This window comes from Pavona decussata, unplaced genomic scaffold (assembly GCF_977016875.1).
Source record: "Pavona decussata unplaced genomic scaffold, jaPavDecu1.1 SCAFFOLD_53, whole genome shotgun sequence".
Classification (NCBI taxonomy): domain Eukaryota; kingdom Metazoa; phylum Cnidaria; class Anthozoa; order Scleractinia; family Agariciidae; genus Pavona; species Pavona decussata.
In genome coordinates, this window is record NW_028145475.1 from 4,582,121 (window position 1) to 4,608,711 (window position 26,591).

General features: G+C 38.2%; 4 protein-coding genes and 1 long non-coding RNA gene across 8 annotated transcripts in view; 2 read left to right on the top strand and 3 right to left on the bottom strand.

The window, feature by feature from the left end:
• LOC146480615 (uncharacterized) overlaps positions 1-26,591 on the top strand; it is an 85,645-nt gene that overhangs the window by 17,277 nt on the left and 41,777 nt on the right. The window lies entirely within an intron of this gene.
• Positions 6,135-8,681, bottom strand: LOC146480617 (collagen triple helix repeat-containing protein 1-like). 2 transcript variants are annotated; one of them, XM_085109854.1, is made up of 4 exons: positions 8,549-8,681; positions 8,280-8,397; positions 7,022-7,333; positions 6,135-6,604 (listed from the first exon to the last, which is right to left on the bottom strand). In XM_085109854.1, the coding sequence occupies exons 2-4, from the start codon at positions 8,352-8,354 to the stop codon at positions 6,239-6,241; spliced, it is 753 nt and encodes a 250-aa protein (XP_084965980.1). In that variant the 5' UTR covers positions 8,355-8,397; positions 8,549-8,681; the 3' UTR covers positions 6,135-6,238. The 2 variants fall into 2 exon arrangements, with proteins under 2 accessions (XP_084965980.1, XP_084965981.1); XM_085109855.1 differs by having other exon boundaries at positions 8,280-8,382; positions 8,549-8,624.
• On the top strand, positions 13,161-17,405 carry LOC146480618 (uncharacterized). Its single transcript, XR_014864744.1, has 3 exons — positions 13,161-13,798; positions 13,853-14,269; positions 17,071-17,405. It is a non-coding gene; the product is annotated as an uncharacterized LOC146480618 (long non-coding RNA).
• On the bottom strand, positions 16,543-18,913 carry LOC146480619 (tyrosine-protein kinase TXK-like). Its single transcript, XM_085109846.1, has 2 exons — positions 18,633-18,913; positions 16,543-17,730 (listed from the first exon to the last, which is right to left on the bottom strand). The coding sequence occupies exons 1-2, from the start codon at positions 18,858-18,860 to the stop codon at positions 17,245-17,247; spliced, it is 714 nt and encodes a 237-aa protein (XP_084965972.1). The 5' UTR covers positions 18,861-18,913; the 3' UTR covers positions 16,543-17,244.
• Positions 21,426-23,710, bottom strand: LOC146480620 (collagen triple helix repeat-containing protein 1-like). Of its 3 annotated transcripts, XM_085109845.1 has the most exons (5): positions 23,610-23,710; positions 22,918-23,046; positions 22,336-22,498; positions 22,124-22,272; positions 21,426-21,857 (listed from the first exon to the last, which is right to left on the bottom strand). In XM_085109845.1, the coding sequence occupies exons 2-5, from the start codon at positions 22,987-22,989 to the stop codon at positions 21,492-21,494; spliced, it is 750 nt and encodes a 249-aa protein (XP_084965971.1). In that variant the 5' UTR covers positions 22,990-23,046; positions 23,610-23,710; the 3' UTR covers positions 21,426-21,491. The 3 variants fall into 3 exon arrangements, with proteins under 3 accessions (XP_084965971.1, XP_084965969.1, XP_084965970.1); XM_085109843.1 differs by having other exon boundaries at positions 22,124-22,498; XM_085109844.1 differs by having other exon boundaries at positions 22,124-22,498; positions 22,918-23,042; positions 23,639-23,673.

Genomic DNA, 26,591 nt, shown 5'->3' on the forward strand with positions numbered 1-26,591 from the left:
GAATAGTTTTTATACCGCCTCTTCGGGATGTTTGATCTGGAGATCGGAATTTGTTCCTCACTCGTCAAAATAAAGGTCCATTGGCGTCAAAAAATGATTGATGGGTGGGTGGGGTTTGATTAATTAGTTTTTAATTTGAGTACAGAGATCAATAGCGCTCCTTGTCACCTTTGTTTTGAAATGTTTTTATTCCCTTTTGGATGTGGGATCTTGTGTTTGTACGTGCGTTTGTATGTGTGGGTCCATTGACGTCAAAAAATGATGGGTGGGTGGGTGGGGTCAGTTGATTAATTAGTTTTTAATTTAAGTACAGAGATTAATAGCGCTCCTCGTCACCTTTGTTTTGAAATGTTTTTATTCCCTTTTGGATGTGCGATCTTGCGTTTGGAATTTGTTCCTTGATCGTCAAATGAGGGTTTGTTTATGTCAGTATAGCTTTCTTTACTTGTCTCTGCTTCAAAACGTTCCTATTCGTACGTGGATCTGATGAAAGGAATACATCTTCACTTTATCAATCACGGGCGTGGCTTGTTCATTATCTCAGCCTTTGGTATATCGACGAATAGCGCCTTTGTTAGAACTTATTTAGATGGCTCTTATTTCTTTTTTGAGTTCTGTTCTGACTGGTCAAACATCTGTTTGGAAAATATATTTGTTCTTGTCGTAAAATGTCTTCTCAATGATGTGCATCTAAACAAATGAACGACAGTGAACTTTGAAGTCCTCTCCGCCAATTTCTTGCTTTGAATTCTCGCGATCGGCAGTCTTTCAATATTCCATGTTTTTTTCCATTCTGGGTTCAATTAAGAACTTTATCGAATGCATTTTGCATGTTACGTGATCCTAAGCCTAAGTAGTATGTCGTGCTATTTTTCACCTTCCAGTCAAACATGTTCTTTTAACGCACTCCTACAGCGACCGTAAAATCGCCATTTTTAGAACAAACTTTCGTCCTCCAATCGGGATAGCTGATGGTCGCAAAATGTTTATGTTCCTCGTCTTACGCGTGTAGAAACAGTGCAGTCCTTATGTTAAGATTTGTCCCGGAGTTTACTTACACCGTTAGCGCAACAACGACAACCACAGGCATGCCAAGCTCAGTATGTTACGTAACGAGCGCTTTATAGCCTTTGTATGGGAAATTTACCTCAATCCTAAATATGCTAAAATAAAGCTATTAATGTAGAAATAAACTTCACTAACCTCACCGTAGGGTTGTCTTCGTGTCTTTAATGAAATTTGGGCGCAAACTGTGTTGAATTTAGACGGGTTTGTGGCGCACGTTTTTTCGATGTCGTTGTTGGCTGTAATATAACGCTCGTGCAGGGTCAATAGTGTTCTTCTCGTTAAACCTTTTGTTAAGCTACGATCCCGTTGCAGTTGTGGTTAGCTTAATCTCCCTGCTAGTACCCCCTACCCCTGCAAGGTGAAACATAGACTTACGTTTATCATTTAATAAAGTATATTGTGATTTCGGGAGTTTTCTCATGATGTTCCACAGTACAGGTAAGCAGACATTAACTACTGGAAGGAACTTGCAATGACATTTCGTTTGTGTCCTTATATCACCTCCGGATATTTAATTCCACTGAGGCTTGAAATTGTCGGTTGTCTAATTTTACTAGATATTTTTGTCTAATCGGCATCAAAGTCAAATTAACAAATCAGTGTGGTTTAGCGTTGTCTGCATTCTTATCGACAACGATATTCGTCATCACAGTGGCGCCTCGTGGGTCCACAACAAATTTTGACCACTGTGATGACGAATACCGTTGTCAATAAGAGTGCAGACAACGCTAAACTACATTCGATTTCTTTTTTTCCACAATATCAACGTCCGCGCGCTAATTGACGCGAGCAGCGTTGTCTAGACTCTTATCGACAACGGAAAATTTAATAGCCAATCAGATTGCGAGATTAGAAACAATTGTGATAAAATGGCTGATTTTCTGTTTTATCAGATTGATGCAGCGGATGTAAATTTAATGTAATCTAAAATGTGTATGACACTGACGTTAAAAACCAAACGTTTATAAAAACTTAACAAGACGTTTCGGCCAAAAATCTTCGGCCTTCGTCGGTTTAAAAAATGACAAATAAGAAAACGCTTATCCAACGGTTCACAGTTTGCGCGAGCTACAATCACGACGCGTAACGAACGATCACCGTGCGAGAGAACAAATCACGTGAGTGAGCTATAAATTCCCTAAACATCAATATGTTCATTGCCCGCATTTTGGTGCCAGGCCTGAAGGAAAAGTCTCTTGTGGTAATCACGCGCCTTGTCGACAATGGTGGCTTGGTCAAAATCTATACTATGGCCAAATCGAATGTGGTTTAGCATTGTCTGCACTCTTATCGACAACGATATTCGTCATCACAGTGGTCAAAATGTTGTGGACTCACGAGGCGACACTGTGACAGGGGCACCCAACGGAATATTTCGGTAAAATATCTGTTCGGATGGAAGTTCCCCTAAAAATTTCGAACGTTTTCGCCCAGCGATTCCCTGGTCCTGATCATCAAGGCAACCGGATGCAAATTCCGCAACAGGTGGGCTGATTGAACCTGTTCCTGTTATCTATCACTCGGCTAAAACGGTAGTTTCAAAACAGCCGAAACAGTGGGCCAAAACAGGCTTAAAACAGCAGCAGGAATTACAAACTTGGCGAAAATAAAGCAAACTTTAATAACTGAAACTGACTGACAGCTTAACGGATTTGTTGTCTGCCGGGTAAGCGGATGCAAATTCCACAGAAGGTGGGCGATTGCATATGTTCCCGTTATTAAGACAGGAGCGGATGTCAATAAACTATGTTCCAAGTCCAGGTCATCCATGTTGAACAGACAGGCCTCTGCACGCTAACATAGAAAGGACATTTTAAAAACACTTCAACGAAAACAAAGCAATTATCGATTAACAGACTTTTGTTCGTTGTGGGTGGATACAAATTCCACGGCGAAGGGCCACTTGAAAATGTCGCCCAAATCACGAAAACAATGACTCCGTTTTCAATGAGAGCAGAAAAGAAAAGAAAAATGTATTCTACTTAGGGCAAACATTCTCTTGCTGTTTTTTTTTTTTTTTTTTTTTTCCTTCTTTTTTGTAAAAGAGTTGAGACCTGCTTCTGAGATGAGTACGCTCTTCACTTGCACTTGCGAGTTTAAAGTTTTCAGTGTGAAAAGGCAAGAGATTGAAGTACTGAAAAGATCATTTTGAACCAGAGTTAATTAAATTAGCTGATTCAACAGACATAAGGTGCAATCAAGTTTTTCAACGCAATCGTGTACACAAGCTCCTGCAAAAATAGCATGGAAATTCAACCATAGATTGATCGGCATGATTTTGTTTAATGATTTGTTTCATCTACTTTAATTTATAATTGGAAAAGACAATTGTATTATTGATAATAACGATCTCGATAATGATAGCAAGGAAACATAGACGTGTGCGAAGAATAAAACATGATAACCAAAGAGTTTAGTGTCAAGCCATGATTTATTCTCGGTTTTGACCAGAAAAATGAAACACATGTTTTAGGGAAAAATGAAAGCACACCATCGATTTTTCTTTCAATTCCTAATTTACCCAGTTTCTGCGTTCTTAAACTTTGCGTCGAGAAGAAGAAGACGCCAAGTCGAAACTACTTGCAATATTAATCAGTAAGAAAAGTCCCATGCTCGTCCGGCGGACAAATGTTCGTACTGGGCTGTTTTATAACACAATAGTTATTTAGGCATGAGCGCATTTCAGTAAATAAGGCTCCAAGTTCATGTCATCCAAGGTGAACACACAGAATGTTGTGAGCTAAAATAGTAAGCGGAAAAACAAAATTCAGATAAACAAAACAATTATTTTAATAGCGTAAAAAGACTTTTGTTCCTTATGAGTAAATACAAATACTTGAGATATTTGCCGACGAGAAGAGATATTCACTCAGAGAAAAAAACTTCCACTTACAATGCAAGTGAGCACGTTCTTTACTTAAACTCCTTGGCCAACTTTGAATCTTGATTTTAAGGGAAAAAGAAGTACTGGATCATTTACTATTTGGAATAAAAGTGTTGAGTTAATTAACTTGGCCGATTCGTTCGATATAAATTAGAACTATATTTCCTAGTTTAACAATCTAGATGAATACAGTTGTTTCTGGCGTAGAAAGAATTCGACAATCTTTTGTGAGATATTTAAGCAAGTATAAGTTTTCTCCCTAAGATGAAGGATGTTGATAAAAGCAGGAACGAAAAACCGGGAACGGGGAACAAGGAACGGGGAACGGGAGTCTGGGTTTACATAGCTGCGAATCTTTCCTAGGTGTAATTGAATACATTGATTCTTCGTCAGTGAAAACGTACTCATAGCAATTACTTTCATCTCTGCTCGTTTGTGAGCGAACTGAGCTCGGATTAAGAAGACACTTTTCTCAATTACGCAAAAGTCTAAAATAATCCAAACTCAGCGAGGAAAAAGGCTGACTGGTAGTAGCTCAAATGCTCCGATATTTTAACAAAAGACAGTTCAGTCATTGATTTTTAGGTTTGCGGTTTAGGATCTAGCAGCACTTTTGCACGGACGCCGATCAAATTTCAATAAAATTACAATTCAGCGCTTTTGAAATCTACAACTCTACATAAAAAAGGCACAATAGAATAAATTAACTCGTCAGCCAAAGTTTCTATAAAAAAAGAGTTTAAACTCTTTTAACGTTTTAAAAAATATATTGATGTTAACTACTGTATTCACAGGTAAAACAAACTAATAAACACCAAAATTACCACGAGATGAAATTAAATTTCACTTGCTCCCCAAGCTGTGTCACGCACGAGCGACATGGCTACAAACAGATATTTACATCCGTTGATTTAAAATAAGACATATTCTAAAGTATCTTACTTAACGATGTGCCAGACTCCCCGGTTAACTAATGCTGTAGAAATAGAAAATATCTGAACAGCAATACAACCTGGAACAATGGAGCAATGGAGTAAAAACTAATAGTAAACGAACTCTAAACACAAGCAGAGAAGCAGCGAAACCCGTGGGAGCTATGGCGTGGTAAGCACGCAACATTCCTTATTTTCATGATATTAAGTTTTAATTAGAGGCTTTCGCGGTTGCAGCCATCACGTTTGAAAAGTAGCACAAAAAGAGCGCGAAATTCGCTCTGTCAATGGGAATGAGGCAATAATTATTGTAGTAAAAATCTTTTTAATAGCGTAGGGAATAAATCGTGATTATAGTATTATTCTGCTCAATATAATGTAACCTGCTGTCATGCCAAACCTGGGAACTAGGAGGGGGGGGGGAGGGTTGGGTGGGCATGCTTGTACAAGTGTGAGACTATTCCTTTCACATTAAGCATATAAATATTAAGCATATAAATGATAGGTATGAAAGTTTCTTCATTTACAACAAAAAATTACCTTCCCCTATCTTGTGAGGTCCTGAAGACAGTTAAATGTAATTTACAACTTTAGTAGATTGGTTGGCAATAAAGATGACTGGTAGTTCTTAAATTTATGACTAACTGATTGTCTAAAATCAGGTCGCATATGAGCATGTATAACATAGCTTTTTTTTTTTTTTCACTGAAAAGCTGGTAATGTTGTCTACTATAAGCATTTACGCGCTTTTGAACTTTTCAACGTTTGAATGTCAGAAATAATTTATGTTTGGTTTTGGTTTTGCTTTGAATATCTGCGCTCTGCTTAAAAGGTACAGAAAACCTGAGCAAAGTGCGCTAACCAATCAGGGAAAACGTTGTCTTAAACTGATCATCGTTGACTCCTAAACCGGCTCTCTTTACCCCTCCTTTCCATGATAGAGTTGCAATTCCTTTCTTTAAGATGTCTATTCATTTAGTTAAATGCGTCATTTTAGGTACTGGTAAAAGGAAATTTTTGAAAGGGACTGAAAAGCATTTTTTACGTTAAAGCGAGAAAAGATAAAATAATGGATGTTGAACACATTTTTTTTCTTTTTTCTTTTATGTATGTGCTCAAAGTTCTGGCCGGTAATATGGTACTTCCTTGCGTTACTTAGCGACATTTAGCTGAAAATGCTGGACGATAAATACAAAGACATCTTTCGCCTTATACCCATTTTTATTTTTCTTAAAAAAGTGTTAAGCTCCCTGAAAATGTAGATCAAAAATAAACGCCTTGTTGTTCATAATAGCGAAGCCAAACTAAACTAATGTGTCTTCTTGATCCATGACTGACTGTCATGCTCCTGCAGCTACTGGGGCGGAGGGACTTCCTCGATCAGAATTCGGCTGGTGGAGATGTACCCAGCGTACGCGTTAGAGCCGCGCTTGAATCTGTGGCCACAGTCTCCAACCATCAATCCGACGCGAACGGTTCCTTTGCCAATCCCCTCACAGTATCCCCCGATCTGACTGTGCTTGTGAATGCAGTAGTCTGTCCTGCCATGGTTTGCATAGATAACATCCACCGCGTCGATGGTGACTGGTTTGGAACCTTCCACGCCATTGAAGGTGAAATACCAACGCTTACAGCAATGTACGCGGTAAGCTACCCTTAAATCCCCATCAAACTCGACCTTCAACGCTGTCTTACTGTCCTTTTTCACAAAGACACAATCCTTTCAAGGGAAAAGGAAATGAAATTTTAATGAGATGAAAGATATTGCTTTTTATCACAGATATGACGAAAAAGAAGGAAATAAATAACTGTTGAAAAGTTGACGAAAAGAAGGAAAAGGAGGAGAAGGAAGAGGAAGAACAATAAAAAAGAAAGGGATGATGAGAACTTATATCGAGATGGTTATGGTCAATGTCATGGTGACAGTGATGGAGATGGTGCTAATGGTGGCGATAATGGTACAAACAGTATTGGTGGTGATGTTCACGATGATGCAAAATAAAAAGAAGAGAGGAAGAAGATAACGAGAATGAAAACGAGATTATAAAAGCAATCATGCTAGTGAAAGAGGAACAACAGCAATAAAAGAGGGGAAGAAAACATGAAAAATCATTTCACTCTAAAAATATACACTTACCTTTATCAAACCAGAGTCTTTCTCATCATACAAAGCTTTCCACGCACACTGTTTCCAGTTCCTTTGAAGGATCAGCCCGGGGGGGCCTTCTTCTCCTTTGTCACCCTGAGGACCCTTAGCTCCCGTTTTCCCAGGTGGTCCTACAGGGCCTTGGTCTCCTTTGGTGCCAGAGGAGCCTTTTGGTCCTTTCTTGCCAGGTGCTCCCATAGGGCCTCCATCACCCTTGACCCCATCTCGTCCGTTAAGTCCGGGAACACCAGGGACCCCTGGCACGCCACTGACTGCGCATGTTGGGCTCGAAAGACGTTGTGTCTTCAAAACAAATAAGATAAACTCAGTTGCTGTTCACCTCCTATTGTCAATTGCACGCATATTTATTTGCCTTTGTTACCAGTTCTCTCCTTTGCTGCTTAACAGGAAGAAGTAATTTTGGGCGATCTGGATATCTGCAGTTACGAGTTTATTTATCGGTTACGTGGGTGAGCGACTTTAGACATTGTACGTGTATGGGTCTGATTGCTCTCTCGTTGTCTCACAAGTAGCCGATAAACAGCCCGTGTGTTGACCTATCTAAGGGTTTCCATGAACTCGGCATTCTCGAATGGTACTACTCAATTGTTTACTATCCGGTTTACCCGGCGGACACGTGGTTGAAGTGAAGTAAACAGCCTTACTTAGGTTCCTGCACTAATTATCGTAAAGGGATAAGAGACGATCACAAAAATGTAATTAATGTTTGTGGAACTCACTTCATGTCTTGTTGCAATCGTGAAATGACATACTGGACTGAAACACTTAATTTCACGATAAAGTTTCACTTGCTTCTTGAAAACTATTCTTAATTGAGTTTAAATTATGTTATGACAAAAATGACGAAACAAACGAAGAACTGGGAAGCGAGTCATGATGTTCGCGACGATTCCATCACATATCGAGCTTTCAAGAGACACGTCACACTCGCGATTACTCCGATTTGAAAATAAAGTTTCACTTTCTTGTTGAAAAATAGTCTAAAACGAGTTTAAATTATGTTATAGCCAAAATGACCCAACAAAGGAATAATTTGAAAGCGAAGTAAAGGAACTGGGAGGCGAGAATGTTCGCAACGGTTCGGTCACATCTCGAGTGCGCAAGCGACACTTCACATGCGCAATAAATAAATTTAAAAGAAAAATCGATCCGAAGAGGAAGAGCTACATAGAGATTCAATCCTTTAAAATGAAGGAACTGAAATACTATAGGGAATCCAAAAACTTACCGTTTGATTGACAGAAAACACCAAGTGAGGAATGATGCAAGCGGCACTGAGTAAAATGATTTTAAGACTCCCCATTGTTGGTTCTGAGTTTGGTCAGATTCCGCTGGAGACAAATACACTGAGTACAAAAGAATACAACAAGCGATCAGTTATTTTTCAAACACATTCAGCAACACAAACATTCTGACGATGGAAGTCGTTCAGTTTGATAAATATAAAAATGGTGAGTGAAAATCTCAGAAACACTCCAATATTGTGACGAAACTAACATTTCAGATTTTTGTCTTGAGCAAAAGATTCAATTACTGGTGGAAATCAAACGGATCAAAGTAGTTTTTACACGGATGCTTTCAGCATAAGGAAAGTCCCCTTTCTTACATTGCGCGAAAGAACGAGTTGTCCATCCTCTCTCTTATTGGTTCATCTAACTTCCTGATCCTTCACTGTTTGAGCTGACGGGACGAAAATATTTCTTGTTTTATTGACGGCTTCACGAATGTTGATCTTTCTTGAGTAAAACAATTCCTTCCGTTCTGATGTGCTCCCAAAACAACACGATATCATTATAGCATATGGAACTTACAGACAACAGTGTTTGTTAATGTTGTTTAACACAGTGTTGTACTAACAATTTTTTCAAGACTAACTCTTATATTTATAAGCAGGGGTAAGACCATGAATATTTTATTCAAAGTTTGTACTAGCCAGAGGCCCCCCGTGAGTAGAATTTTTGTCAAATGCGGAAAGAACCTTTTGATGTAATCGAAGATCTAAGTGAGGTAAACTGTTAATTTTTTATTTCGATTAAATATTATCAAAATAAAAACACAAAAATAAGGAGACATTTGGAATAAAATACAACTGAAATGATACAAAAGTGAAACGTCCAATGACACAAAGACACTGAATTGTTGGAAAGTATTACAAACCTCAGCAATAAAAAAATCAGTCACTGACAAGTTTGAGACAAGTTAGTCTGTTTAGCAGGGGCTCAGTTTCATCAAAATGCAATTTGAATTAATGAGGGATCTATTTGACGGGTAGCGTGAAAATAGATCAGCACCATAATGAATTCACTTGCTGAATTTGATTTATCCAATTACACCTAACCAGAAATCGCATACTGTGAATTGTTCTTGGATCGAGCCCATAGGGAAGATGAAAGAAAGAGCAGTATATAGAAATCTTTTTTTTTTTCCATTAGTGTCTATTTTATTTTTAATCGGTTTGTAATGGCAAACGGGTAGGGCGACTCTTTAGACGACGAACTCAGAATGCTGCAAATGGAAATGAGCGTCCGATTACCATAATCACCAGGAAGCAAAAAAGAATCAGGGGTTCAGTTGTTCAGCCGATGAATTTTAAAATGCCGATCTAAAGACTAAGTTAGGCCGAACGCAGAAGACAATTCTAGGGATCGAAGGCCATGGGCGAAATCTTAACACAACTAAATTAAAATCAAAAGAACTTTATCTTGAGTATGAATATAGAGTTTGTATCATTCTCACGGTTCACGCGGAAACGAAAAGGAGTCTTCAAACGACGAACTCGATTTATTTCAAAATGAAAACAGGAAAATGGAAAGCATTGCTAATCACTTTTTCGTTTATTGTCACTGTATTTTGCATTTCGTTACCTTTTATTTGTCAAGAGAGAAACTGATAGATCGTTTGTTTGAACAATCACGACGAAACAACTGGAAAGTAAGAAATTAGCATAAATTAGGTATTCTACATCTATACATATCAACAAATAATCGGCAGCGAATTACCTAATTTGCTCCTAGTAAAATCAGTAAGGATATCATACCGACCATAAGAAAGTAATTTGGGAGACAATGCAAAAACAAATGATTTAAGGAGGCAACGGACAAGAAATCTGACACAGAAAATAAATTTACATCATGTGGTTAGAGTTAAACTAAAACCGACAAACGCAAACAATTGCGCGCATCACTGCGCTCAACTGACCGCTGTTTCCACATACCCCTGATACGGTTTCTCCGTAATTCCTCGTCCGAGCTGTTCCACGTTAAGATGCGTGCGACACGTGTGCTTACAAAATTGCGTGTAAGATTCTGCCCAATGACACAGTGTTTCCTAGTTATCACTAACTAGGAAAATTTCACTTGAGAATTGCGCGCACGATGAGATCCCGCATTTTCACTTGGAAGCCAATTTATACCAAGCCCTTTCCCACGTTTTTCAATAATATTATTTTTTGAACGCATTGTGTTCAAAGCTTTAGAATATGCCTTGTCAACCTTGTCAAGTTTGTGCTCCCAAATTCGATCCCAGGGCTTTTCTTTATTTCCGTGGAATCGAGGTTAGTTTTGCTCATTGTGAATTTCGCAAGTGTGTAGACATATTTCCCTTTAAGACTTTTTATTAGATTTAAAACTCACAGCCCTAAGATTAATTTACGCCTGTAACAGCGAGAGATGAATGAGTCCGAAGTCAGTTTGAAGCTGTAAAAACTTAAAATCCGCTGAGGTGTCAAAATGCTTTACCGAAAAAGGCTATTTTTGGTGTCTTGTTTCTGGCAAAAACGAGTTCCCTAAACTCACTCTGATTGGTTGACATGACAAAAGGCTGTTTGTTGACTAAACGTTGGCTTAATTTCAATTCTATTATCAACAGTTAGCGGGAGTTTCCTAATTTGTAGTTTTACGTTTCTCGATCCAACCTTGTACTATCAGCTTTCTTTTTCAGGCAATGAATGTGAATATATGTTAACCCTTCTAAATTGAAAATACGATTTTTCCAGATCTTCACATGGTAAATTTATTACTTCTCAGTGAAGAGATGAACTAACAACATATCGATAACATGATTGAATAATATTCTGAAAAGATTTGGTCCGGAACGGATTTTAACGGGTAAACAGTGTAGGCCTCTTGTACGAAAATGTTTCCTGTATCTGAGTATTTCGGGCAGAAATATTTTTCCCAATCGAACTGTAATTCGACAATATTTCACGGCTTTTACTTTATAACTTTAATGGCAAAGAGAGCTTTGGACGCGGCGAGAAGAATAAATAATATATTAAATCAATATCAATCATGAGAGGACGGATATGACTTTTACTGTAAGTATCATTTCACGCTGGTTTATTTTTTAGATGTGTTGGGTAAGTGTGAAAATGTGTCAAGGTTTAGGAGATCAACTTATCATCGCTCCTAACACAGTCCTGGTAAACGTTGTAAAATGACGCTGTAGCCTGTCAAACTTTTGAGATCGAGTTATTATCGAGTGGTAAATGTCGTAACATGATTCTTTGATCTGAATAAAAGACTCCATTCCGTTTACCTGTTGTTTTTATCGGTTTTAAACAGGATGCCGGGCACCGAGAAAGGGCTTCTCGTCCGGCTTTTCTCGTGTTATCAGTGATGAGCTGCAAGCTTTCGGAAAAAGCTCCGTAGTTCAAATTTTCCCTGAAGGTTTTAAAATGGTGAAAAGAGCTACCTTTCGACTAGCCGACGAAGCATATGTTCGACGGCAAAGCTGTGTCAGATTTTGAAGTTGTCGGACCTTTATCGTTTGGTCTTCTCGCTGTTTTGTTTCGGCAACAAACTCAGAAGATTTCGTTTTAAAAGGATCTTCGTTTTAGTCCTTTAAAAGAATTTGTAAATGGCCTTGAATTTAGTGCTTTGTCTGTTGAACATGAAACGATTACACGTTGTACACGTTTCCACCAACGACGGCCATCAAGTAAAGATCAACGCCGGCCGTGGCTTGAAAGCTAACTATGCCAGCTCCACCAACACCGCTGGTAAGAGGAGAAGCTGCAGAAAACCCGCTGCCGATGACCCCAAAGCAAATTTGTGTAAACGTAAAGTAAAATTCCTCCCCAAACATGAGCGAGATTTGTGACCCGGGGGGGAGGGGGTACTCCTCGGAATTTTCGGTGGGGGTGTGCCGTAGGGTTCTCCAAATCCTAACCCTATTTCAGACCAAAACATGCTATTTCCCGCACCCTTTTTCAGACCAGGGGCCCGTTTCTCGAAAGTCCCGTAACTTACCGGGCCCGGTAAGTGTCTTTGGTGATAATGTTTCTTCATAAAGTCAATTTTTGTTAGCTTTGAATACCAAATTTTAAAATCTTATAATTCTATGAAATCACTGCCCGAGTACCATGTCTCTAATCACTGTGTAATCGGCAAAAAATCGTTTGCAAATATACTTATCGGGCCCGGTAAGTTACTGGGACTTTCGAAGAACGGGTCCCTGGCCTCTAAAATCCATACCCGTTTTCAGACCTTTGTTGTAGCATAATTACGCTTCGTCTCAATGCCAAAGTCAAGAATTGGTAAAATTCACCCGAAAATTCAGCTCGAATGATATATTTTGTATACTTCTATTTCTACTGTTCATTTGAAGTTGAAAAGACAAATACGTTTATACGCCGTCGCGGTTCCCTTGAAAGCCATACCAGATTTAAGACCCTAGTGGTCAAAATCTATACCCGTTTTCACACCAAAACGACTAAAAAAACCGGTCAGTGTAAAATGCAAACTGCAGACTGCAGACTGCAGACTGGGGGTAAAATGCAGACTAGGGGTAAAATGCAGACTGAACACTGCAGACCAGGGGTAAAATGCAGACTAAATTAAATTAAATTTTGTTCGGTTGGGCAGGTTGTATCCCGGAAAGTTTAAACCGTGAGAACTGTTTTCATTTTCTACGATTTTTTCGCAAGCGCTAAATTCCTTTCTCGTTATCTGCGCAACAGAAATCTTTTCATATTTGAATTCTACATTTACTCAGCTTTCTATAGAGACAAAAATGAGCTCGATAGGACATAGATTTACCGAGATACGAATTTTTGAGTTTTCTGTACTCGGTTTGTTTACAACGTAATTAATCACGGCGGACGGTAGTAAAATGCATCCAAATATCCGCGCACTTTAAAATTCACCGATATATTTCGAAAGCAAATCGTCAAATGTATTTTTTGTTTTCAAAACTAAAACATTTAAATATCTTGTTGAGCGGTTTTTCTCTTTATTTCGAAGCGAATTCATGGAGAAATAATTTTTGAAAGTATTGGAAGAAGTAGGGTGCCGTCCCCAAAAGTCACGCAATGAAATCCTAAGTTTTTTTCGCAAGCCTCAAATTCCTTTTTCGCTAACAACGCTACATGTTTCTTATTTGGAATTCTACACTTACTTATTAACTTTCTATACAGACCAAAATCACTTCGAGTGTTGTAACTTTAAAAAGATAGTCTTTATAATTTAGTCTGCATTTTACCCCTAGTCTGCATTTTACCCCCAGTCTGCAGTCTGCAGTCTGCAGTCTGCATTTTACACTGACCGCTAAAAAAAAAATACTCTTTGGGGCGGCACACACTGGTGGGGATTTATGAAAATTTAGATATTGACCCGGGAAGAAGCTGTTGATAACAAAAAGGGGACAGCAGCTGATCAGCCGAGTCAATGCCTTATGTGAAGAAAAGAGGGAAAAATTTGTCCACCGTTATGTCATTTTTGTGGGCGTTTGGTTACCAAGACGCTACAGGTGTCATAAACGATGTGATCGAGGATGTGGCATCGGCTCAAGAGAGTCATGAAGGATCTCGCTGGAGAGGAAACGCTAAGCCAGATTGGGTACTTTTGTTTTTTGAAACGCACGCAATAATTTCTGGCCATACATGGCAAGCGGTGACCAACAACAATTGGAAAAACGGAGGTAAGCTTTCCATCTACTTGTACAAAACTATAATTCGTTGCGTGTTCAGACTAGTAGCCTGGCCTCATTGATGCTTTAATTTTGGCGCGGTTGCCAAGGAGATGGCTCGATGCTACCAAAATGTTTGATTTTGGACGATCACGAAGCAATGTTTTTTTAAGATACTCATAATTCTACTTCCTATTTTTCTGTAGTTATGATGGACTATTGCTCTCTTACCTGGTTTTATCGTTGATCGAATTTAATGGAATCTATTTGACATTTCAACACATTTCGTGAGCGAGCATCACATTGACAGAGGTGAGTCAAAAACTGCTTGCAGCAAACTTTCAGACTATTACACACATACAATAGTGATCCTCCAACTAAGTATAATCCAAAATAATTTCACTAACAATATTTTCAAAACTACAGTAGCCTTTATTTCAGAAGGAAATGCTGACCCCAAAATTTTACCACATGTCAGTCACTTCACTGCGATTTGTGAGGGATTACTATCGTCGACAAATTTGGGCAAATATTTCTTTCCTTTTGATTGCACAACAAAGTTCTAGCTTTTTTTAACTGGTCTCTCTCAATGGTCTTTGTTAAATTTTTCATCGGACAGTTTTCGTTTCTTGTGAAAATGTTTTGTCCGCTACTCACAAAAATAGTTTGCAAAACTTTGTTGACCAGTCAGAAGCGCTGATCACACCACTTGATGAGTTCATTTGTGTGTCTATACTGTAATCACAAACTCCGCTATACCAAACAAAACGCAAGTTTTATACAGTTCATTGTATAAATCTGTATGTTGTCCCCTTACAGGTAACCTTGTTTTATTTTCTTTGAGGAGTGTTTCTGTTTTTTATTATTATTTTAAGGCAGCAAACTGAACAAGTGCTACATGTAGTTAGTTGCACTTAGGCTGCAGTTAATATAACTTCAGCAGGCTTTGGAAAAACAAATTGAGCAGCCTTTTACAGTGAACTTTTCATGAAATTATCCCAACAAAATAAAGGGAAACAATTGTACTTGTCTTTTTGAAACCAAATTTGCAAGGCTTTCCTTTGCTAGTTGTTTTAATAAAATAAAATAATGGTGGAAATCATGAGGGGTTGGTTTCTAAAGAAACTGTTGTACTACGTATGCATCTATGGGTTGTAGAAACAAATAATGTTTGGTTTTATCAACAGAGTTGATAACTGAGGTAATTTGGCCACCATAAAGAGCGTGTCAGAGCAAGGGCTCTGGCAACTTTGTTGAGAAACCAAACATTTCTTACTTCATTTGTTTTTTGTTGCTGTTTATTATTTTGGTAATGATTGAGGAATAAGTATCATAATAGATTATTTTTCATGAAGGGAAAATCTCAAGATTCTACTGAAAGACATTAATCATCAAAAAAAGTTACTTAAGGTGTACGGGATTGTCATTGATGGCAAACATTATCATGTACAGTTTGTGTCACCCGCCAGTTGAGATGGAAAAATAAGTTATGCACAAGCTGGTAGCATGATTAGTATTTCAAGGTTACATCGCAACTGTCTCAGGTGTGTCACCCACCAGTTCCGATTGAAAAATAAGTTATGCACAAACTGGTAGCATGATTAGTATTTCAAGGTTACATCGCAACTGTCTCAGGTGTGTCACCCACCAGTTCCGATTGAAAAATAAGTTATGCACAAGCTGGTATCATGATTAGTATTTCAAGGTTACATCGCAACTGTCTCAGGTGTGTCACCCACCAGTTCCGATTGAAAATAAGTTATGTGCAAGCTGGTAGCATGACTAGTATTTCAAGGTTACATCGCAACTGTCTCAGGTGTGTCACCCACCAGTTCCGATTGAAAAATAAGTTATGTGCAAGCTGGTATCATCATTAGTATTTCAAGGTTACATCGCAACTGTCTCAGGTGTGTCACCCACCAGTTCCGATTGAAAAATAAGTTATGTGCAAGCTGGTAGCATGATTAGTATTTCAAGGTTACATCGAACCTGTCTCAGGTGTGACACCCACCAGTTCCGATTGAAAATTTTGAACAATAAGTTATGTGCAAGCTGGTAGCTTGATTAGTATTTCAAGGTTACATTGAACTGTATGAGTATGAGGCATGCCACCTGTCAAGGGGTAATTTCCAAATTGATAGTAGGAATATAGTACTGGATGTAGGATATTGCCACACAATTAAGCTTTATTGATGCATAAAGCTTACTACTTTGAAAACATTAAGAAGGGAAAAAGTTTTAAGTCTCTTCAGTTTGAAATGAAAAAGGCAAAGGCTAATTCTAGTTACTTTCTTTCGTACTGTTGTTGTCTCTGCCAATAGACTGTAATTAGATTCCATTTATTAATTTTCTTTTGACAATAGCAAACAGAAACTGGCAAAAGATGTGTCATCGTGGCAGTCCTGCTAATAAAAGATGTGCCATCTTAAGAGCAGGAATGTTTGCTATTGTCACAATGGCAACAAATTGAACTGATATACCCAGTTTCTATTCTTGATTGTTTCTTTGTGTTCGTTTTTCTTTATGCTGCAAGAAGGCTTTGGCTTAATTATACCATTTTTTGCCTACATTTACATATGGTTAGATCTGCCCTTATGAGCACCGACGAATAATACAGACCGCAGTCCAAGATTACTATAAACTCTGGAGATGTTGATAATATGGACATTTTGGTCTATCCCATGACAGTATATTAAGGGTTAAAAGTTTTGCCAAAAGCATACATATAGATTAAATTCTTTGTCGTATTCAAGAGAAAGATATTTCATCTCCTCTATTGGCATGAGGTACTTAATATGCCCGGCATTATTTTGGAAGTCATCACAACAAACGGCTGTAGAGGGTTTCAATGTTTTAACACTCTTTTCTTTGTTTTAACTTTTTTGAAATCCAGGGTCCAGTTGTTCAAAGCCCGATTAAGCTAATCCTGGGTTAAGGAAACTTTGATTTGGGTATATTTCCTCTAACAATATTAACTATCAACTACATATTAAGGAGGCCAGTGATGCCATTAGTCCTGTTGTTGTTGGCCTCCTTGTGGGGTTAACATCCAAGCATTTTTGAGCGTCAGCGAGTAACATTGGAATTTCTTGCTTTGTTGCTACTTCACACAGGATTTTGCCGAGGGAATAAACATCACTGGCTTTGCTACAATGGGAGCCTTTCAAAACTTCAGGAGCGATGTGAGCAAAGTGAAAAGTTTACGTCTTTGCTGGAGGAAATGCACTGTCACAGGCTTTACCAAAGTCGATAATGTGGCCATGTTTATCACTAACAAGAACATTGTTTCATTTTAAATCACAATGAAGAAAGCCTTTGGAGTGGATATGCGCAAGAGCATCTGTGATATCATGAAAAATGATCAGCCAGTCTTTTTTTGTTAGTGAACTTTTAAGTTTTTGTAATATTTCATTGGCTTCCTCACAATACAATAGTTTACTAACTGTTACGGATGTATTGTTTTCCCCTTTGAACTCCATGACTAGTGATATAGGCTCCCTTTCAACCTGGATGCCTATTATTGCAGAAATTTTTTTGTGCGTGAAAGCCTGCATTATTTGTGCCTCCTTTACCATCTCCTTAGTGTTTTGCATCAGACATTGTTTTTCTACCACCTGTATCTTTAATCTTGTGAATGTTTTTAAAACGCACCTGCCATATGATCCCTGTCCTAGTATTAATTCCTTTTCATTGATTGGGTGAAGCTCAGATGGATCAATTAAATTGACAGTGGGGAATTTAGATGGTCCTGATTTTGTATTCTGGTGTCTAATCTGGAATAAAGAAATTATTTTGTCATAAACAAAGAATCAAGATCACCTTGAAAGTGAAGCAAATCAGCTTGGTAAAGATGCACTTGCTAGATTTTGTCATAACAGTTATTGGTGAACTCTATACTCTTCAAATAATAAAGGAGTCAAATCAGTGCCTTCTTCAAGTCTCTCCTTGACTCTCATGTATCCCAACCGACTCTATGTAGTCTATGCGGCTTCATTTCCCTGGCATTTTCCTGGTATTTATTGATGCCCATGGGTGATAATAAAAATATTTTTATGGTGTAAAATTGAATGTCTTATGAAAGATGCCAGTAGTCTGAAGTGTTAGACCCTTTGTTGCCCTGCCCCCTGAGGGCACTACTGAGAGAGATGCCCAATTGAAGAGGGTAGGGCAAGAAAGAATCCAACAATTCACATTCATAGCTTAATGAAAGGGGACATGCTCAAAGTCCAAAGACTTTTCAATTGAAAGCCATTACCTAGCTGTCTGGCATATTAAAAGAAATGAAGCCATGAAAATATTAGCAAATTGCCCGTTTCTGTGTTTATAATCTCTGTATGGTCCTTCATAATGGTTTCTGAGCTGTTCTTTTGTGAAAATATATTAAGAATTTGGCAATTTTGATAAAACAAAGAGGGGGTGTTGTGCATTATGCCTTGATATTCAATAGATTTCGCCATTTCGTCATACGAAGTGGAATTTTTTGGGCCGCATCCCCCGCCCCACTCCGTATTCTACCCCCCCCCCCCCCCCGGCCCCAATAAATGTTTTGACTCCTGCCCCCGGGGAACTTTGTAGACTACACGATAGACTAATCATGTTTACGCATGTCGTTCTCTTACAAACTGCTCCTCTACGATGCCTATTTTCTTCTATATTTGCGCCAAGAGAGCCTTACCTTGTTTTGGTCCAGGGTCCTTTTATTCTGTTCGGCTAATGCTTTCCATTTGCCATAGTAAATTCGCGCCAATTCTTTGGCACGAGAATACGCATCTCTTTCCTTTTGTGTTCGAATTTCTCTGTTCTCTCTTTTCATAGCGGTCCTTGACAACCATTTTCTTTTGCTTCTTTCGTTTCGCATCCTGCGTTTTTCCTCGATTGAATTTTCTCGAGACTTACGTGGCATGATCCGGTTCTTTCGGAAGCGCGCGGTTTCTCTCGATCTCGCGATTGCCACCACTGTGGCAGTACGTGTGCCCGCGTTTCCATACATCGTTATACCAAATTCGAATGGCAGCGGCTTATCGCAAAACAATAAAACGAGAACAATTAACAGGAAAAGCTTTGTTCGCTTTGAATATCAATGTACAACTAGATCTACGAAGGGTGATGAAAAGTTAAAGTATAAGCTTTATTTGGTGCAATTTACCTGCAAAATTATTGGCAATTGTAAACCTCCTAGTGTAAAGTTGTAATATAATTTGTATTTTCCACGCGTTCCAATCTCATCGGATCCAATGATAATCACGCTTTCACGAGCGCCGGCATGCCGCAGAATTCTTTAGCTCTTATTTATTTTCTCATTACTTTGCCGACTAGTACGTCAGTGCAGGTAGTTCGGATTTCTTGATTTCGTTCATGTTTCGTTAGAAAGTTTGACAAGTGATGACTTGTCACTGATACGTAACATTCCTCCATATGAAAACTGAGTCAGTGGAGGTGGTTCGGATTTCCTGACTTCATTCATGTTTTTTTACAAAGTTTGACAAGTGATGACTTGTCACTGATACGTAACATTCCTCCATATGAAAACTGAGTCACGTTTATTACGACTTGATGACATGAAGCGGAAAGCATAGGTGACGAAACCTAGAGCGCAAACAGATACTCCAGAAAAAGCTCTCACAAATCCTTAGAAAAGTTTTCTAAGGATTTATGAGAGACAACGGGAGGTACTTACAGTAAGCGTCTTTTCCGTCCTGTCATGAAATGACTGAAAAAATAGTTATTTTTATCAGAAAGGTGAGGAAGTGGTGTAACAGTTTTTTTCTGCGGTTAGTTTTGTTCAATTTCATAAGATTAGTGTTGCACTAACAGGCTTCTTTTAAAAGAGCATCTCTGATAATTTAACAGCAGACCTTATAACTATGAATATTTCTCAGAGAAGTTGATCTATGAATTTCGAAAATGTTCAGCTCTCGTTTCCATACGAAGATCTAAGTGAGGAAAGGTGTTTTTTTTTCGGCAGCATTGTACTGATCAACAAAATAAAGAGATTTGAGATTATATCAAAATAGGGGATATGATCAACGGAAAAGAGAATAAATTGTTCAAAAGTATATTACTCGCCACCAAGGGAATTTAAGTTTAATTAATTAACGAAAGTTTATAATTTAAACGGGATTTGAACGCACGTATGCACGACTCCAGCATCCTGTTTTTTGTTCGCTATTTTTGATCTAGGTATTTCAACCGTCTTGTAAACTAATGTCAGGCTAAGCACGTTTTGTAGTATTTTATAGTGATTATGAGTTCTGTGGCTTGTTTGTTTCGTCTGCTGTTTGATCGCTTTTTTTGAATCTGACTTCTTGTTTGTCTTGAGGCAATCAACGGCAATAATAAAGTTAAACAGTTAAAATGTTGAGAATGATGTATTAATCAGTAAATGACACAGACATACTTGCGTCGCCATTGCGCGATAAAATTTAGAACCCGCACGGGTGGCGCAGCAGCGCAAGGAAACAGACACAAGAAGTGAGTTTCGAGCGACGAATGACTGGGGTGATTGCTACATTGCCAGTCCGGTGCTACATGAGTAGTCTTCACAGGAAGCTTCAAATACGACTGTTTCGACAACTAGCGTCTCCTTTTAAAGAAAAAAAACACTCGTATTACCGCCACGTACAGTGAAGCAACAATTTACTCAAAAGACCACAAAGGTAGACTTATGGATTCAAACTTTCTGCGAGCTTTTCAGTCACTGTCAAATACGGAAAGAACCTTCGTTCTAGTTTAGTCTCAATGAGGTATGCCCTTTATTTTTAAGTTAAGAGTCCTCGCTGGAATCGGTAAAACTCAACTGATTGCAACTCCTTCCTTGAGTTCGTCCCTATGATTGTCTAAAAGCAGGTCGCATCATGTTTGAGCATGTATAACATAGCTATTTTTTTTTTTTCAGTTCACTGAAAAGCTGGTAATGTTGTCTACAATAAGCACTTACGCGCTTTTCAACTTTTCAACATTTGAATGTCAGAAATAATTTGTGTTTGCTTTTTGGTTTTGCTTCGAATATAGATCTGCGCTCTGCTTAAAAGGTACAGAAAACCTGCGCAAAGTGCGCTAACCAATCAAGGAAAAAGTTGTGTAAAACCTATCATCATTGACTCGTAAACCGGCTCTCTTTACCCTTGCTTTCCATGATAGAGTTACAATTCCTTTCTTTAAAATCTCTATTAATTTAGTTAAATGCGTTATTTTAGGTACTGGTAAAAGGAAATTTTTGAAGGGGAACTGGAAAGCATTTTTACGTGAAAGCGAGAAAAGATAAAATAATGGATGTTGAGGACATTTTTTAGTTTTTCTTTTATGTATGTGCTCAAAGGTCAAGTCGGTAATATGGTGAAAAAGCTGGACGATAAATTCAAAAACATCTTTCTCCTTAAACCCATTTTTATTTTTCTTAAGGCATAGTTCCTTAAAAATGTGTTAAGCTCCCGAAAATTCAGATCAAGTATAAATGCCCTGTTGTTCATAATAGCGAACCCAAACTAAGCTAACTTGTCTTCTTGATCCATGACTGACTGTCATGCTCCTGAAGCTACTGCGGCGGAGGGACTTCCTCGATCAGGATGCGACTGGTGGAGATGTACCCAGCGTACGCGTCAGACCCGGTCTTGTATCCGTGGCCACAGTCTCCAACCATCAATCCCACACGGACAGTTCCTTTGCCAATCCCCTCACAGTATCCTCCGATCTGACTGTGCTTGTGAATGTTGGTGTCTGTTCTGCCATTGTTATCTTGGATAACATCAACCGCTTCGATGGTGACTGGTTTGGAACATTCCACGCCATTGAAGGTGAAATACCAACGCTTACAGCAACGCACGCAGCAGCAGATCCTGAAATCGCCATCAAACTCGACCTTCAATGCTGTTTTGTCCTCCTTTTTGACAAAGACACAATCCTTTCAAAGGAAAAATAAATGAAATGTTAATGGTATCAAAGATATTGCTTCGTATGACAAATGTGAAGAAGAGGAAGGTAACTTTTAAAACAGTTCACGAAGAAGAAGAAGAAGAAGAAGAAGAAGAAGAAGAAGAAGAATGACAGTTCTCGATAATGGCGATGAATATGGAGATAAATCTGGTCGTGGTGATACCTGTCATGGTGGTAGTGGTGGTAATAATAGTGCAAAATGGTGATAGTATTAGTTTAAAAATATATGCTTACCTTTATCAAACCAGAGTCTTTCCCATCATTCAAAATTTTCCACGCGCACTGTTTCCAGTTTTTTTGAGGGTTCAACCCGGTGGGGCCTTTTTCTCCTTTGTCACCCTGAGGACCCTTAGCTCCCGTCTTCCCAGATGGTCCTACAGGGCCTTGGTCTCCTTTGGTGCCAGAGGAGCCTTTTGGTGCTCTCTTGCCAGGTGGTCCTACAGGACCTTGGTCGCCTTTGGCGCCAGAGGAGCCTTTTGGTCCTTTCTTGCCAGGTACTCCCACAGGGCCTCCATCACCCTTCGCCCCATCTCTTCCGTTGAGTCCTGGGACACCAGGGACCCCTGGCACGCCACTGACTGCGCATGTTTGGCTGGCAGGACATTGTGTCTGTAAAACAACATGAGCCTCGGGATAAACACAACTGCCATTCATCTTTTTATGTATTCAACTGAATAATTTTAATTGCCTTTTCTACCAGCTCGCTCCATTAAAGATTAACGAAAAGATTGACAACTTGAACAATCTGAACATCCTTTGGTGCAATTTTTAGGTGTCAGTTTAGGCAGAAATATGGGAACCGCTTTCCCTTAACTCCTCAAGTGCACATTTACAGTCATGGTTGTGAGACTATATTTCAGGGTTTCTTAGGACAGCATTCTCAAATGTAATTCACTCCCTTTAGCCACTAATTGGTCGTGCACAGTTTGTCTGACTCGACGGACGGATGTCGTTGGGGCAATGAAAACAGCATTAGGATCAGTGTTAGAGAGCTTGCGATCCCCGATACCACGAAAGTTATAACGTACCGGCTTTTTGGCGGATAATACCGAGTGCGGTATCATAGTCGACATAACAGGCCAAACGATAATGTAACCCATTGTTTCTTCAATTCAAGTTTGGATGCGTTGTTCTCCAAGCTGAAAGAGTTGATCTACCTAGGAAAAAGTGTAAAAGAAAGTTATTTTTTCTAAACAAATCTCATAGGAATTTACGCGTATCTATAATGTATTTGGCAAATATTGATGCACGAGTAGGCGAACGAACATTGATGGCTGAGCTAAAATGTTATCACTGAGTAGCACCAAACGAGGACAATTAAACAAAAAACGTAAAATGTTGTCTCCTGAATTCCCAGATAAAGATATATTTGCATAAGATTTTAGCTGAAAAGTTTAGGAAACGAAATCTTATTTCCCAAATTTTCTAGCTGTTTTTGGTTTTACGAAAATATAAGCGGACCTTTTCTCGCGTTTTAACGGCATATTCGCCACCTCCAGAAACGTAAAGAATTAGTTCTTTCGAAATTTTAAGCGGACTTTTTCCCGAAGAAAACTTTGCATTTTGCTTACGATTAATAAATGCGAATTTCTGAGGCGATCTGAAGGTCATCTGAATAGATATCCACCGAAATAAACCGTTAGGTACTCTGTGCTATTAAACAGCAATACGCGCCCAAGAAGTTTCCGATCCATCGCTAAACTGAAGTGCTGAGCCTCACCTTTGTAGCTTTTCCCTACAATTTTGGACTTGCCTTCTCTTTCTTGCGGCTAAGTAAAATCCGGATTATTCAAACAGCCTTAAGTAGACTTTCAATTACCGTGTAGACGACAGAGTGCTTCTCGTAAGAAACCTATTTTTAGAATGGCTTGTTTCTGGCAAAAACGAGTTTCCTAAACTCATTCTGGTTGGTTGACAAATTAAAACAAAACCTGTTTGCTAAATTAGTTATAGAAAAATATGATTAAACAACATACAGAAAATTGAATAATTTATTAATCAAAAGATTTCGTCCGGAAGGGATTTTGAAAAATAATAATAGTGTTGGAGCCAATAAACAGTAACGGCCGTTGTTATGTAAAAAAAAGTTTCCAGGCGCATTTTTTTATTAAGTGAAAGACACTCATCTTTTCCTTATATCGTAAGTAAGCACGTATTTCACTGCCTCCAACTTCAAAATTTAAAGGTAAAGAGAACTTTGAACGCAATGCAGACAATAATAAATCAAAGCAGTGTCAATCAGATGACTCAAATAAGAAATCGTTTCTGTCAGAGAGCCAAGGAAACTTTGTAACTGTTCATTTTAACGATTAGTTTTTACAGGAATGGTGAACGACATCTGCAATAATTTTCAGGAGAGGTTTCACCTATGAATTTGAAGTTTCTTTCAGTCTCATGCAGATAATTTATAATTAAATACGAAAATTATGTCCCCTGAATCTCCCACTTTTAATCGAAGTCAATGAGTAGAGGCATTAATTTTTTAGACAACATTGTAACCATCAGCAAACATAAAAATATTTTAAGCGAAATATTGATGACATTAAATCACAGTGACAGATGCTTATGAAAGACGTATACATTGTTCACTGAAGTATAATTTGAATGTGTTCGTCGTCGTGTAAGTTTCAAGAATTAATGAAGTTTTGCATTACTGACCAGAATAATAGTTAGATAATTCAGTTAGGTTTATGGGATTGGAAGGGATACACGGCTGCTAAGTCCTGTTTTTGTTTGCTTCCAATATTTCGTCTTGTAAACGTTTAACGGGCTAAGAACGATTTGGAGTATTTCATGGTGATTAGAAGTTGTAATTATGCCCGATCTGTGGCTTGTTTTTCAAGTCTGTTTGATCACTTTCTTCAAGTCTGACCTCTCCGTTTATCTGTTTAGCGACTGCGGGTCTTACCATAACGTTTATTGCGTCTTTAGTTGTTAAAACCGAACAAAGCAGTTGCGCAAATATTTCAGTTGAAGTAAGCACATCCTAATTTTTAGCAAGTCACGTGATCAGAACCGAAAAGGCCTAACTGTCAAACGGAGTACACGTGTGAAAATTGAAAGCAGTGCTGATAGTTAAACATCACCAAGGTGCAAAACGTGACGTTTTCGAATTTGTATACTAGTAGTTATGACATCATGAGCGCGCAGTTTATCCATTTTCTTCAGTTGCAGTTCTATAGTTAAATGCTAACGTCACGTTAGAAAGAAGGCTGGAATATCTCCGACTCGTAAAAAAAGAACGGAACTCTAACTCTTTTATGAAAACTTTTGTTCTTGGGCCATCGTAACTTGATTAGCAATAAAATACAAAAAGCGGTGATTAATATAAGAAACTTGTGCATTTGATAACTGACATTTCGTATGCTAGTCAACATACATTTTCAAAAGTGACAGTTAAAATTTTTTACAACTATTTAAGAATTGGTTCATGCTTAGTGTGCGTATATCGACTTATGGATGCAGGCGGGAAGTTTGGAGAGCACGAGAGAAGCGAAAGAGTTGCTCGAGGTATAGCCGAGAGCAACTATAGTTTCTTCAGTGAGTGCTCTCCAAACTACCCAAGTGCATCTATAACTCAATATGCGCACAGCTAAAAGCATGAACCAATTCTTTTATAACATAGTGACAACAAAGTAGTACGCGGAAAATTCACTCAATGTGCTGTACAGAAAAACAAATAATCTCATTGGCTGTGTTTAATACAAACACACCACAGTGGTATAGTCTGAACGAGAATGTTTCATTTCAAATTGTCAATGAAAACTTGGTTCTTTGAATTCGTTTAAAGCAAGAGAGGATCCTCTCTTGTTTAAAGTCCATGAAAATGTAGACAAACGAGGTTCCAGGCCCACAGAATGTTTAAGTACTCAAATGTTCGAATAAAAAAAAAAGTGAAACGCTTGATCTAGGGTTTCAATTCATCGCGATATTTATGTATTTATGTTGTGCACGGCACAGTTGAAGAAGACTCAATTCCAAGAAAAGATATCAGGTAGTTCTTCACTTTTTTTCGTCCATTTCTGGGAAACTTTGTAAAATTAAGCGACGGAAGCCCGAGTTAAGTTAGTCTGATTAGCACACGTCAACCGTGCGTATGTTGAAAAAATGTACCATGACGACGCCAATAGGAATTAGATAGGGAAGCACGCGCACTGTGTTATAACTATAATAATAGTGATAAGGGGTCTGGTCTAACTCTTTAGTTCATCCTTATTTTATTATTAATATTATTATTATTATTATTAATATTATTATTATTATTATTATTATTATTATTATTATTAATATTATTATTATTATTATTATAATTATTATTATTATTATTATTATTATTATTATTATTATTATTATTTTCAAGTTTTAAAGACTTTTTCTCTCTGATGCGTAGTGTTGGATACTAGCACTAATTACATGCGTTTAATGACGATTTTTAAGCTTTTTAAAGAACTTCAGTACTGAGACGATGGCGAAGGAAAATGAGGAACGATGTTGATGATACACGGGAACAATCAAGTAGCTGAACATTCCGTATGTCTGAAGGCAGTGAGCAATGGACGTCTTTATTATCACTGAGAATCTGACTCTGTTCTGTTATTTTTTTTTTTTTTTTTCTGAAAACGCAATTGATCTCCAGAAAGGGTCTTCAATAAAATGCGCTTCTTCCCCTTAATAAACTTCGTATCGGTTTTCACTTTAAGGT